General features: G+C 41.3%; 1 protein-coding gene across 5 annotated transcripts in view; it reads left to right on the top strand.

The window, feature by feature from the left end:
* The window catches only part of dipk2ab (divergent protein kinase domain 2Ab), a 258740-nt gene that overhangs the window by 120166 nt on the left and 122805 nt on the right, over positions 1-15769 (top strand). For all 5 annotated transcript variants that reach the window (XM_043702761.1, XM_043702765.1, XM_043702762.1 and 2 more), the window contains one exon: positions 5934-6237. In XM_043702761.1, coding sequence (XP_043558696.1) covers positions 5934-6237 — 304 coding nt within the window. The remainder of the gene's footprint in view (positions 1-5933; positions 6238-15769) is intronic.

Below are 15769 nucleotides of genomic sequence, written 5' to 3'. Positions count from 1 at the left end.
CAGAGGAGATTTACTAGGATGTTGCCTGGTATGGGAGAAAGGTCTTACGAGGGAAGGCTGAGGGAACTGAGGCTGTTTTCATTGGAGAGAGGAAGGTTGAGAGGTGGCTTAATTGAGACAAATAAGATAATCAAAGGGTTAGATAGGGTGGACAGTGAGAGCCTTTTTCCTCAGATGGTGAAGGCTGACATGAGGGTATGTTTCTTTAAATTGAGGGGTGATAGATATAGGACAGATGTCAGAGGTAGTTTCTTTACTCAAAGTAGCAGGGGTGTGGAATGGCTTGCCTACAACAGTAGTAGACTTGATGACATTAGGACATTTAAATGGACATTGAGCATACATATAGATAATAAAGGTACAGTGTAGCTCAGATAGGCATCAGATTAATTTCACAGGTTGGCACAATAGCCAGGGCCGGAGGACCTGTACTGCACTGTAATGTTCTATTTTCTAAGTTCTAACTACATATCGGCTTGATTGCATCTAAACTATCACATACCACTTGACATTGAGTACAACTCAAATGTACGAAAGGTTGCTGCGCTGAGGGTAGGGTTCGGAAGTTATCAATTTGCAAGCCTAAAGGCTTTAAGCAATGCAATAGTAAGCTGAAGGAACAGCAGATGAGCATTGTGTCAGGTAGCTGTAACAGAGAACTTATGCAGCATTTATAAAGAATTGCTACTTCCATATCCGCCACAGATTCACCTGTACCTCCACACATATCATCTGTTGCATCCTCTGTACCCGATGTGGCCTCCTCTATATTGGGGAGACAGGCTGCCTACTTGCGGAATGTTTCAGAGAACGCCTCTGGGACACCCGGACCAACCAACCCAACCACCCTGTGGCTCAACACTTCAACTCCCCCTCCCACTCCACCAAGGACATGCAGGTCCTTGGACTCCTCCATCGCCAGACCATAGCAACACGACGGCTGGAGGAAGAGCGCCTCATCTTCCGCCTAGGAACCCTCCAACCACAAGGGATGAACTCAGATTTCTCCAGTTTCCTCATTTCCCCTCCTCCCACCTTGTCTCAGTCCTAACTCTCGAACTCAGCACCACCTTCCTAACCTGCAATCTTCTTCCTGACCTCTCCACCCCCACCCCACTCCGACCTATCACCCTCACCTTAACCACCTTCCACCTATCGCATTTCCAATGCCCCTCCCCCAAGTCCCTCCTCCCTACCTTTTATCTTAGCCTGCTTTCCTCATTCCTGAAGAAGGACTCATGCCCGAAACGTCGATTCTCCTGCTCCTTGGATGCTGCCTGACCTGCTGCGCTTTTTCAGCAACACATTTTCAGCTCAAGTTAGCTTAATACACATGATTGAGAAAACATTTAACCTATTGTTCAGGAAAAAGCTGGGTATTCAGAAAATCGTAACACGATGAAGGAGAAACAGCGCGGTTTTATGCACGGGAAGCTGAATGTGTTTGATGGAGCAAGCAGAACCAGTAGATGTGGTAGATTTGGATTTCCTCAATTGTTCAGGTGTCTGCTAAAAAATTAGTGCCATGATAAAGCTGTGATGTTAGGGTTCACATATTAGCATGGATAGAGAATTGGTTAACTGACAGGAAACAAGGGACAAATGGGTTGGTTTTTTTTCTGCAAGTGAGCTGTAATCAGTGGGGCACCACAGACTCGTATGATGGGGTCTCTAAACAGTCCATTACAATGACATGAAAGAAAGGACTGAATGTCTTGCAGTGAAATTTTCAAATGGTACAAAGAATTAGAGAAACCGGTTGTAAGCTGGACATGAAATATGCAAATGGATAAGCAAAAATTAAATGAGTGGGAAAAGATTTCAAATTGAGTTTGAAGTGGGGAAATGTGGGATAATAGAAAAGTAATATATAGTTTGAATGGTGCAGATACTTCTGGATTTCCTTGTACATAAAACAACACTGTTTTGTCTTAAGTACGGAAGGTTTACTTGCTATAAATCAGCACATTCTATGAACTATCCAAGGTGTAGTAGAATTCTTGGGGAGGTGATGATGTAATCATAATGTCACTGGGCTAGTAATCCAAGACATCAGATTGATGTTGTAAGAACATGTGTTCAAATTCCATCATTGTGAAACATTTTGGTTGTAGTTATGGTTAAATGGTAATGGTGATGGTTTTGAAACCTGTAAAGGCTCTTTTCGTTCAGTGACTGTTCAAACCCACCTGCTCTAGAGGTGTGACATAACATGTCTGAGCAGGTTGTTTAAAAATATCCATTGGACAGTTTAGAAGTTAATTCCACTTGGTACATCCTGAAGTTGGTTGGAAAGTCATTGTTTCTCCCAAGATTTGCAGCTAATTTTCAATCCTTTGCCCATTGCCAAAACAACAGCAAATTATTAACTTTCCTTTAAAAGGATATTGCATCCATAATAGTTTAATGATACTGGTATCAATGCATTGAAAAAATGCAGCTATGAGCAAGTTTCACTTGTGCTGTGCACAAGTGTGGCTTTTTGTATTGTGGACTTTAAATGTTTTATGCCTCATTTTAACCTGTTTCAAATGTTATCGTGGCTCACTGGAGTAGTTCGCAAACCCCACCATTCCCACAGTCTTAAGAAAATTTGAAGGTTTTAAAAATTACACCAAGATTCTCCAATTTATTGGTCTGCTAGATTGAGGTTGACAGAAAACATGGACCAGACCTCTGGACTTAATAGAACTACAAATTCTGACAAGTGAATCAACAGTAGCTATTACTGTAATAAACCAATAACACATAACTCTGCTGATACTCTGTCTTTATACGCAGACCCAGATGGAAAAAAAAATGTTTTGGAGGGAGGAAAGCTGGGAAAGCAGTTCAGTGGTTGCTGTTTACAAAGGTCACTATGATGATTCTTGTGCTGGTGAGAATGACTCTTCTCAGTCATCCTTGTCCAGTGCTTTGAATGATTTGCAGGAAGCACAGGGTGGTCGATACACTGATACAAGGGTCTCTGAATTATCGGTTAAAAGTTACCGCTTACAGCAACTACTGAAGGAAATGTGAACTGTTTTTCTTCAGGCTTAGTGATTTTTCAGTTCAGAGAATAGAGAGAAAGCCTAAGCTGGTGCTGGTCTGAATGCTTCTCTGAATATCTTGCTCACATCCTCAAACTGTGCAGCTACCTGAGAATCAACCATGATTGCTGGTACTTAGAAAAAGTGACTTGAAAAAAAAATAGGAAATCACAACGGGTTAGGCAGCACCCATGGAGCGAGAGCAAGCTAATGTTTTGAATCTAGATGACTCTTCATCAAACCTTTGTCAGTGGAAACTGGTAACTAATCCACATACCAATCTGATACTTGCTACCCACTAAAACTCCAATCACATGGAACTCTTGTCTCCAGTTAATCTGCAACTGCTGCTGTAACTCATAAATTGTTCAGAATGAGTATCAAGATACTTGCTTTCAAATCGTGCAACCATCCTTGGTTTTCAAACAGCTTTATTCATTTCAATCCATAATTTAAAAAAAAAGCACAAGCAGAGAAGAGACTCTGTCTTTATAACATTTAAACTTCATGTCAAGTGAAATATTAAGGAGAGGTTTATTTAATACAGATGTTCCCTTAATGTGCAGTGGGTGCTGTATCAATCTATCTACTTTTAATAACTATTCTTTTATATAAATGTCATGTTAGGATTGAAGCCTTGACAGTTGTTTCACTGAAAACCAAATTCCATTTATATCTACTGCTAGATCAGGCATGCATAAATGTGCTGCATTCTTTGCTGGCTGTTAAAACAGGAAATATTCAACACCAATATCATATTGGCTCAATATGTGGAGTTAGAATGCAATTGGGGTCAAGGGGCAAGTGTCCATTTATATAAATGTTAGATTGTTTTAAATTAATTAAAGATCGATTTCAATGCAAAATATAACCAAAATCATGACTTTCCACGTGGTTTAATAAAATAGAAACGCACAGCAGATTGATTAGTCTCTGAAAGCAAAGAATTATTTATACACTTGTCATAGATTAGTTTTGAGTTTCCTGTGTTGTTGATGTATCTGCTAAACTTGAAATTTAAACAAATGGCTCATGAAGATAATGAGGCTGCTAGTAACTTCTTCATTTATAGATTGTCTTTGAAGTCAGAATTTTTGAGTGCTTTACAAAGTGTTGTTTCTAAAATACAATAACTACATAAGCTATATAAGTTGAGAACAAAGGAAAACCATACCATGATTCTGGGAAGGAAGAGAAGAGGTGAAAACAGAAATGGGTGGACATGCTGAGTGGGAATCTGAGGTTCAAGGGAAAATGGAGACATGCTGGTAGCACTGGTGTGAAAAGTTGGTATCATGAGAACGGATGTGATCGAGTCAGAGAAATTGGTAGGATGACATGAGGTCTGTGGAGGAAGCAGGATGTGAGGAAGCCATTGAGGTAGCTGTGGGGGTCTGGAAGTTTGTAATAGACATTAGTTGATAGCTTCACCTCCAAGAACGGAGACAGAGAATTTGAGGAAGGTAAGAGGTCGAAATCAGTCAGTGAATGTATGGGAAGTGTGGACCGTTTGCCACCACAAATGCCGCCATACCCAAGTTTCTTCGTTTTCTTTTTGTTTTAGTTTAGATTTTCAGCACCTTTTGATAATAACCTTTTCTCCATCTTTGTTTTTGACCTGGTTTGCTTTATTCCATTAACCCTTCATATTACATTCAGATGTGGTTTTATATGCATTCATACCTCATTTGGACAGAACCTTCATTTTTCCCAACTATTCATTGCCACTGTTTGTCTTAGCATGAAATTTTTAATTGTACAATCGCTCCTTCCCTCCACCAGCCACAGAGCTTTGTCTCCTGCCATCTTTCACTGGTTTGGAACTCTTACTGTACTTAGGTTGGTTCTGATGAAAGGGCATCAGGCAGAAATGTTTACACAGATCCTGCCTATCATGCTGAGTATTTCCAGAAAATTTGTTCTTATTTCAAACGTCCAGCAACTTCAGTATTTTGCTTTTGTAAAAGCAAGAATGTTAGATGCAGAACAGCTATCAGAGGTGGTTTCTTTACTTAGAGTAGTAAGGGCATGGAACGCACTGCCTGCAACTTTAAGGGCATTTTAAATGGCCATTGGATACACATATGGATGAAAATGGGCTTCAGATTTTTTCCAAAGCTCGGCACAACATTGAGGCTGAAGGGCCTGCACTACACTGTTATGTTCTATGTTTAAAAATAGGTTATTGTAACATAAGTACTGTGCAGAGGCATTAATATTTTACTAGAAGGGAAAAAAGGTGAATGTATATCTCTAAGAAAGATGTAGAAGTCTCACTAAAGGCTTGGCTGATTTGAATCCAGGCAGGGCTGGATGTTCCTGATATAAGCTGTCCTTTGAAGGATGCTTTGGGAAATCTCCCACTTGCCCTGTCTGCTCTAAAAGGGAAATGCTAAGTGCTGAAAAGGAAGCATATAGTTGTATTAGGACTGGACAAGGTAACGGGTTTAAGGCTTATAAAAACCAACTATAAATCCAGTACTATCTTTAAAAGATAGTTCCACATAAATTAGCTAACTGACTTTTTTTTTAAAAACTGCTTTTCTTTGACCTCCATTCTAATATGTGTGCTCTTAGTTTTCCACTTCTCTATCATCTGCTCCTATAGTTTCTCCTTGAAAAAGGCAGTAGCTTTCTTTCTAATACTGTTCTATCATCATGTAGGGAGTCAGTTTTGCCTAGAGGGATATATGAAACTTCTGTTTCTGATACCATATTGAAAGCAGTTGTTATGTAGTGTAGCTGAGAGAATATAACATCACATGTACGACATGGGAGCTTGAACCTATGACCCCTGTAGTGAGAGTGAGTCCAAAATTGCATAGCCTGTAGGCTATATTATAAATTATTAAGCTTCAATGTGTAGATGATATTTGAACATTTTTCCCCTTGTCTCTACAGAGCTTTCCATCAGATGAAGGATGGCCTTTTGCAAAGTACCTTGGAGCCTGTGGGAGAATGGTGGCTGTAAATTATGTAGGCAATGAACTTTGGAATTTCTATAATGCACCCTGGGAAAAACGAGTAGACTTGGCCTGGCAATTGCTGGAAATCGCTGAACAACTTACAAACAATGATTTTGAATTTGCGCTCTATCTCCTTGACGTCAGCTTTGACAACTTTGCTGTTGGACCGCGGGATGGAAAGGTCATAGTGATTGATGCTGAAAACATCATTGTAGCAGACAAAAGATTAATCAAACAAAGTAAGTCTTCTGTTTATGTCTCCATTCAAAAAGATTCATCGCTAGCCTTTTCTAATTCCTTGTAAGTTGGCTAATACAATTAGATTAGATTAGCTTACTTAGTGTGGAAACAGGCCCTTCGGCCCAACAAGTCCACACCGAGCCGCCGAAGCCAAACCCACCCAGACCCATTCCCCTACATTTACCCATTCACCTAACACGGGCAATTTAGCATGGCCAATTCACCTAACCTGCACATCTTTGGATTGTGGGAGGAAACTCTGTTTTCAGAGTTAGTTGAAGTTGGTAAAACATTTATCATAATGGTTCACATTTCAATATGTCGTTGTTGAATCATGGAATACTAATCACTTACAGCGTTTGTGGGCGGCACGGTGGCACAGTGGTTAGCACTGCTGCCTCACGGCGCCAGAGTCCTGGGTTCAATTCCCGCCTCAGACGACTCTCTGTGTGGAGTTTGCTCATTCTCCCTGTGTCTGCGTGGGTTTGCTCCGGTTTCCTTCCACAATCCAAAAATGTGCAGGTTAGGTGAATTGGCCATGCTAAATTGCCTGTAGTGTTAGGTGAAGGGGTAAATTGAGGGGAATGGGTCTGGGTGGGTTGTGCTTCGGCGGGTCGGTGTGGACTTGTTGGGCTGAAGGGCCTGTTTCCACACTGTAAGTAATCTAATTTTAAAAATCTAATAACAAGTTATTTAAGTGTTCATTGTTGGATTTAAAACAAAGGCCTATGTGAAAGGTTTTTTTGTATGTTGACCTCCGTATACCAATGAACTGCAGACATTTTCGTTAATCCAGGATGACTGTAACTGCTGTGGAGGAATTACTGTAAACTGAAATAGTGGTTTTGGGACTACATTGATTCTGTAGTATTCGATGTGCAATAATCCCACTTTGTACCAGAGCCAATGGATTTTTCACAAACAAAAACATTCCTACATCACTGATTCAGTGTATCTCAGTTAGTCTATAAAGTTGAATTAGTAACCATGTAATGTGTTTGAAAAACAAATTGACTAATTTCTGTTAGCTGCTTGAATTCTGTCCTGAGCTGTCTTTGTGTTCTACTGTAATTTAGTTGTTCCACATTTATTTATGTTTAGAGCTTTGCGAGCCCCATAGACTATTCTCAGTCACTTTGAAGCTGACACACATTTTGTGAATTTTTATTTCCTAACCTCAGAATAGACATCTTGTTCAGAAGGGAATTCAACAAGGATTCATTAGACCAATACCTGGGATGAGGGGTTTCATTATTGAGATAGGTTTGAGCAGGCCAAACATATGTTCCCTTGTTTCAATGCAATATACAGAATTCTTAAGTTTCTTGATCAGATAGATGCTGAAAATATCAGGCAGATATTTCCCCTGGCTGAAGAATTTGCAACATGAGGTCACAAGTCTCCAAATAAGGCATCAGTTATTTTGGACTGAGATGAGAAATTTGTTCATTCAATCTTTGCAGCCACTCGATCTGGGAATCTTTGGAATTCTCCACCCATGACAGCTGTGGATGCTCAATCTGTGATTTTCGCTTGTTTTCCATTTAGCATAACAACTACAGCTTTGGAAATCCTGGTATTGATATTGGCATCAAGAGAACATTACTGGTAATTGTTAATCAACCAACTTTCAAGGAATGAAGGAGCGGCGCTCTGAAAACTCGTGCTTCCAATTAAACCTGTTGGACTATAACCTGGTGTTGTGTGATTTTTAACTTTATACACCCCAGTCCAACAGCAGCATCTCCAAATCACTCTTCCTTGGAGAGATCTTTGCTTGCATTGTTTTAACAAAATCAAAGACCGTTCTTTCATATCTATCACAAATCTCAGTGGAGCTTTAGAGCTGACAGGTCTCCAACTGGTGGGATTTTCTCATTTTAGACATTACAACAGAAGTGTTTTAAACAGCACAGATCACTCTAAATTATCTTCATTGACCTCACCAAAACTGTCTTCTCTCGGTCGTAAAAGCAATTTTACGCTTTTGGTGACTCAAGTGAGGATACCTACCTGTGAGCTGATGCATCCTGCACAAGTCAACAAGATTGCATGCCAAGGCCAAATTGTAAAATGTCCTGCTGTGTGAGTTGCTGATTGCTAATTATGCTGTGAAGGTATCCCATACTGAAGTTTACTTGCAGTAGCCTGTAGATCAGTTCACCTAGGCCTGCAGGGTGTTTGGACCGAGAGATCAGTTGGTCAGAAGACCAGTGTTATGGGGTAGGATCATTGACAAATATTGACAAATTGAAAGCAGCACTTCTTTCCAAGGGTGTTGATCAACAAATGTAAATTAGTAAACAAAATATGCAAATAGGCAAATGATGGAATAATGGAAATAACATGGGCAACTGTAATAATAGGCAACATTAAATAATTCATGAAAGCTATTGGCTTAGAATGTGCGTTAAAATGGCTTACAAGTTGCAGTAGATTCAAACTCAACAATATCAACCAATGTGGGTCACTAACCTATAAAGTAATTAGAATGCTGAAATGTACAATCAGTATACCATACACAACTCTTGAAGTTATTGCATAGTAGGTCAGTCAGATTACATTTGAAAACTTGTTGTAGTTATTGAGACATGAAGGCAATTGATAAGTTCACAGGGTCAAGCAGCTAACCCCTAAAATTAGAGATCTGGGTTCTCTGAACAAAAATATTAGACTTTCCAGCTTTGAACAGTACTTAGATTGTCTGTGTTCAAGATGGTAGCTCATCACCAACTACTCAAGAGCAACTATGGCTGGGCAATAAATGCTAGCTCAGCTAGTGACTCCCAGGAGCGAATTTAAAAAAAAGCTAACATTCATTCTTAGTTGTACCTAACATAGATTCACTTTTAATTCCTTCTCACTCAACTTGCTAGCCCCAAGAGAACTAAATTGAAGGTATAATTTTATACATGATTAATGTTAGCCTTTACATTGGGAAACTTTATACCGATTCAGTACTTGGTTCAGCCATATCAGAATTGATTGTGGTGTGCAGTTACACGCACGTAGACAAATGCTGCATTAACTTATGAAGTACAGGATTGGAGTAAAGTAGAACAATTTACAAATGCCAGTTTAAATGAATACATCCTGATGCTATACGTTGAGGTGATATACTTAATTCTTTTTAAGTCTGATACTTGATCCTTTTTAAGACTGTACTTGCATTATTTACTTAATTTGGCTGAATTATGGAATTTTGAAGTGCAAAAAGATTATTTGAAAATGGATACAGATGCTCTGAAATTGCATGTGTATCCGGAAATAATTTGTTGTTTTTTGGGGTGCACTGATGTGTAAAGCAAAATCACTGGATCTCTGTTTGAAATAAACAAGCTACAAAGGAAACCGTTTCGTGCTATTATCGCTGGACTGTTAATCCAGAAACCCAGGTAATGTACTGGAGACCTGGGTTCAAATCCTGCTATAGCAGATGATGGCATGTGAATTTGATACAAATCTGCAATTAAGAGTTTAATGATGACCATGAATCAATTGTTGATTGTCATAAACACCCATCTCTATGAAAGGAAACTGGCCTACATGTGACTCCAAACCCACTGCAACGTGGTTGAGTCTTATCTGCCCTTGGGATAATAAATGATGCGAGACAGCAACACCCTTATCCTGTGAATGAATAAAAAAAAAAGTGGGTTCAGATGTTTCACAGCAAGAAGCAAATTCAGTTTGCTTTATTTTACGTTAAATCATATTTGGATTATGAAGAAATTCAGTGCAGCTGAATCACAAGAATATAAAAGTAACTGAGTCAAAATCTACGTGTTGTAAAACAATTCAATCATTCATTCATTTTTCCTTTCTGGATAATGGATATTATTTAATGAATTAGTGTAAAATTGAAGTTGATGTTTTGCAATGTAACACTCCCAACAACTTGGAAACAAAAGGTGTGAGAGTGTGGAGGCCAAATACTTTTTTGAAAAAAAGACATGGGATGTAGGGAATGAGAAGTAACCCAATTAGGATTCTTTGCAGTAGTCAGAAACTCCTGATTCACTTGTCAAACACTTGAAAAGGCTTGCATCAAGCTGAAAATTCTTGTATTATTCATGGCGTAATAAATATTTAATCCTGTGCTGAAATCATGTGCCTCATATCACCGGTTGCAGTATGCAAGACACAGGTTGACAGAACAATAGTGTTGACTTAAATCAAATGTGATCCCATACTCCCAATTCCTCTGCCTCTGGTGTATCTGCTTCCACGTTGAGCAATTCCACTCCAGGACAACCCATATGTCCTCCTATTTCAAGGACCATAATTTCCTCTCCCCCATACAGCATTTCCTCTATTTCCCATACCTCTGCCCTCAAATGCGCACACCCCCTCTCCCATCACCACCAAACCACAACAAGGACAGAATCCCCTGGTCCTCACTAATCTCCAAATCCAAGGCATCATCCTCTGCCATTTTCACCTCCTGCAGTCTGACTCTACCACCAAAAATCTATCTCCTTCCCCACCCCATCCGCTTTCCGGGGACTCAGCGCAAACTCAGTGACAGGTTCAGGCAACATCTATTCTCCTTATGCTCCTATCAACTTCCATTTGCCAGCCATTTCAACTCCCCCTCCCACTCCCCGACAACATGTCCATCCTGGTCCTCCTCCTCCATCAAAATAAGGTCACTTGCAAACTGGAGGAAGAATACCTCATTTTCTGCCTCAGGAGCTTACAACCATTTGGCCTCAACATACAATTCACTAGCTTCCAGATCTCCCCACTTTCCACCTCATCCCAGGTCCAGCTCTCCCTGGTCAGCAATCACTTTCAGTATTTGATTTCTTTTTCTTAAAGAACTAATTCTGAAGGTAATCACAATGCAGAATGTGCTCTGAATGGGCGAGTTTCATTGTCCACTTCTAAAATTGGCTTGTTAGCCCTACTTAAAAATGTGTTGCTGGAAAAGCGCAGCAGGTCAGGCAGCATCAAAGGGACAGGAGAATCGCGTTTCGGGCATAAGTTCCTGAAGAAGGGCTTATGCCCGAAACGTCGATTCTCCTGTTCCTTTGATGCTGCCTGACCTGCTGCGCTTTTCCAGCAACACACTTTTAAGCTCTGATCTTCAGCATCAGCAGTCCTCACTTTCTCCTTGTTAGCACTACTACTGATCCAGCTGCTACTGCCTGGAGGGCATTTCTTCCAGACTGCACCTGATGCAGGTTGAGAGGGAAACAAGAAGGATGTAAAACCTATTTTGTTGTCTACCTCTTGCATAAATTCATGGCACTGTTCGAAGATGCCTTGTGTAGAGGTTCTGCCTTCACACCCAGGGCTCCATTGCTTTATGCCATGCTACATCCTTTCTAAGTGAATAGATCCAAAATAAAATGTACTAGCTCAAAACTGGGCATGCATGAGGTGCCTTGGATCATCAGTGACGACAGGATTACATTCTGTCAAAATCTGTAACCTTGGCACATCCCTCATTGTACCATTATCAACAAGACAGGGAACTGAGTTTGAATGAGTCATGTAGGTGAGCAGCATTACACATATCTCCCCAAGAGTTGCCAGACCTCTGATGGGGATATTGTGCGTGCTGAACAGCAAAAGCAGCAGATATAAACAGAATTAAGTGATCTCAGCCAATGGGTCATATCACAGCACTGCAGCTCTGCCATATCACGTTGGGAAGGTTACTAGACAATGAAACAGTTAACCAGAATAAGGAACTCTATGAACAATCCGTATCCTGAATGATGGAAAAACCCAGCTGTGAGGCCAGAAGTGTTGAGTGGATGATTCATCGCAGCTTCCAGCTGAGGTCAGTCTATATATTGGAACTAACCATGCTCCGAACCAAGCTGTTCTGGTATAACTGGTGACATCTACCTAATAATGGGGGAAAATTGACCAAGGGTATTCTGTACATAAAATTCAGGAATAATCCAATCTGACTAGGTAATGCCCCATCAGTCTACTTTGGCTAGAAACTGATGGAAAATGTCCCTGGCATGGCCATCAAGTGGCACTAATTCACCAATAAAAAGCTCAGTGATGCTCAGTTTGGATTCTTCCAGGATCACTTCTAAACCTCAATAAAACCTTCTCCAAGCAAGATCAAAATTCTAAATTCTAGCGGTCACAGGGAGTCAATGCCCTTGATGTGGGCATTGTTAGAATAAGACGAGTTCATGGTACCCAAATAAAATTTAATTAAATGGAGACTCAGAAAAGGTGCCATTGGCTGGCATCTAGCCTGAAGGAAGTTGTTGGGCTCATTGGATGCCAATTATTTCTGTCCTACAGTATTCATGTAGTGTGTCCTCGGGGCAATATCAATTTAATCAACTTGAGCTGCTTTATGAATGACCTGCCCTCCATCATAAAAAGAATGTTTGCTGATGATTGTAATGTTCATTTCATGTGTGGCTGGTATCTGAAGCAGCCTGAGCCCAAGTGCACCAAGACTTGAGCAACATTCGAACTGGGTCACTAAGTTATAAACATCTTCCATGCTGTATATGCACTAAACTCCAACGATAGAGAATCTAGACAGCTTACCTTCACACTCAATGTTATTTCTATTGCTGAATCCCACACTTTCTACCTTCTTGGGGTTTATTGTTTACTGGAAACTGAACTGTACCAGCATATAAATGCTGACTATAAGAGCAAAGAGATGATCCAGTGTGGCCTCCTCCAGTTGTCCCTGGCCTGACAGATATCAGTCTTCAGCCAATTGGACTTTCTCTACATATATCAAGAAACGGTTAGAGACATTGGATGCTGCAAAGGTTATGGGCCCTGACAACATTCTGGCAACAATACTGAAGACCTGTGCTCCAGATCTTGCTGCTCCCCGAGTCAAGCTTTTCCAGTAGAATTACAATACTGGCATCTATCTGACAATGTGAAAAATTGCTCAGGTACACAAAAAGCAGGACAAATCCAATCCAACCAATTTCCCTGTCAGTCTCCTTTTGATCATCATTAAAATGGTTTTATCAATAGTCCTATCAAATAGCTTACTTGGTGATGCCCAGTTTGGGTTCCGCCAGGGCCCCTCAGCTCCTGACCTCATTACAGCCTTGGTTCAAACATGGACAAAGGAGCTGAATTCCGGAGGGCAGGTGAGAACTGACAACACTTGACATCAGCTCTTGACCAAGTGTGGTATCAAGGCGTCCTAGTAAAACTGGAATCGGTGGACATTAGGAGGTAAACTCTTTGCTGATTAGAGTCATATCTGGAACTCAAGATGATTATGGTTGTTGGGGCGAAAGTGAGGACTGCAGATGTTGGAGATCAGAGTCAAGATTAGAGTGGTGCTGGAAAAACACAGCAGGTCAGGAGCAGGAAAATCAATGTTTCGGGCAGGCACCATCCAGGTTGTTGGGGGTCAGTCATCTTAGCTCCAGGACATCTCTGCGGCAATTCGTCCAGGTAGTCTCCCGGGCCCAACTATCTTTCGCTGTTTTATCAATGACCTTCCCTCCATCATAAGGTCAGAAGTGTGGGTGTGCAATCATCAAGCCATGGTCAGCACCATTCGAGACCCCTCAGTGCAACAAGATCTGGATAATACCCAGGCTTGAGCTGACAAGTGGCAAGTAACATAGGCACCACACAAATGCCAAACAGTGACCATCTCCAATAAGAGACAATCTAATCTGACATTCAGTTGTGTTATTATCACTGAATTCCCCCCACTATCAACATCCTTGGGGTTACCGTTAACCAAAAATCAATTGGGCTCACCACATTAACACAGCAGAAGAGCAGGTCAGAAGCTCTGAATACTGCAGCAAATAACTCACCACCTGACTTCCCAAAGCCTGTCCACCATCCATCTACAAGGCACCGGTCAGGAGTGTGTTTTTTTTCTTTTTTTTTTCTTTTCTCTTTTTTTTTCTCTTTTTTTTTCTTTTTTTTTTCTTTTAACCCCCACACTACCACCTAAGTGCGGTAGTGCTTATTTTATCCCCAGCACCCATGGTGTGTGTGTGCAGGTGTGAGACACAGTGGAAGACAAAGTGCACGAAAGTTTATTCAAATTCCACCACCAGGAAGATAGGAAAACACCAAGGTGGCCAGTGACAAACACTGCCCTTCACATCAAAGGACAGTGCTGTGTGATCAAAACAGTGAAGGGTAGGTCAGGAGTGTGCTAGAATACTCTCCCCTTGCCTGGATTGGTGTAGCTCCAGCAACACTCAAGAAAGTGACACCATCCAGGACAAAGCAGCCCACTTGATTGGCACCACATCTACAAGTGTCCACTGCCTCCACCACTGATGCATAGTAGCAGCAGTGTGTATTATCTACAAGATGCACTACAGAAATCCACCAAAGTGCCTTACACAGCACCTTCCAAACCCACCACCACTTTCTTTTCGAAGGACATGGGCAGCAAATACACGAGAATGCCACCACCTTCAAGTTCCCCTGACTTAGAAATATATCGGTGATCCTTTACTGTTGCTGGGTCAAAATCTTGGAATTCTCTCCCTAAGATCATTGTGGGTCAATCCACAGCAGATGGACTGCAGCAGTTCAAGAAGGTGACTCAGCACCACTTTCTGAAGGGAAACTAGAGAGGGGCAATAAATTCTGGCAAACCAGTAATGCCTACATTTCACAAACAAATAAAAAGGACCAACTGGTGAGCAACATAATCTACTGACTCCTTAAAGCCTGTCCACCACACCTGCAAGACACAAGTCAGTAGTGTGATGGAATACTGATTACTTGCTTGGATAACTAATACCCAGAACAATGTGAGACAAAGCAACTTTGATTACAACACATTCACCAACTTAACCATCACTTACGCAGCATTGCATCCATGTTGCCAAGGCATTTGCAACACCACCTCCCAAAATGATGATCTGAAGCATCATAGAACTTGGGGATTAAGTGCAGAGGACCATGACCACCTATGGGTTCCTCTCCAAATTGTACATTATCCTGACTTGGAAATGTGTTACCATTCCTTGCTGGGTCAGTACTCTGGAACTCCCTCCTTACCTATAGCCCAATGTTAGCAATGGTTCAAGGAGGCAGATCTACCAGCTTCTCTCAGAGAAGTAGTGATATGCAATAGTTGCTGGTCTTATCAATGTTACCCACACCGATGAGAAAATAAATATAAATAAATTCAAAACTCTATGCATTTTAACCGAACTCATCTCTGCATACCTCGACATGATCCAGTCCACCTGAGTCCAAGAACTCCCCACCTACGTTCGGGACACCACCCATGCCCTCCACCTCCTCTATGATTTTCGCTTCCCCGGTCCCCAACACCTTATCTTCACCATGGACATCCAGTTCCTGTACATCTCCAACCCCCATCACGTAGGACTCAGCCCTCCGCTTCTTCCTTTCCCGCCGTACCAACCAGTACCCTTCCACTGACACCCTCCTTCGATTGACTGAACTGGTCCTCACCCTGAACAACTTCTCTTTCCAATCCTCCCACTTCCTCCAAACCAAAGGAGTAGCCATGGGCACCCGCATGGGCCCCAGCTATGCCTGCCCCTTCGTAGGATATGTGGAACA

Source organism: Chiloscyllium plagiosum, chromosome 13 (genome assembly GCF_004010195.1).
Source record: "Chiloscyllium plagiosum isolate BGI_BamShark_2017 chromosome 13, ASM401019v2, whole genome shotgun sequence".
NCBI classification, from domain to species: Eukaryota; Metazoa; Chordata; class Chondrichthyes; order Orectolobiformes; family Hemiscylliidae; genus Chiloscyllium; species Chiloscyllium plagiosum.
The sequence above is the reverse complement of the archived record's forward strand: the minus strand, read 5'-3'. Positions and strand labels throughout refer to the sequence as shown.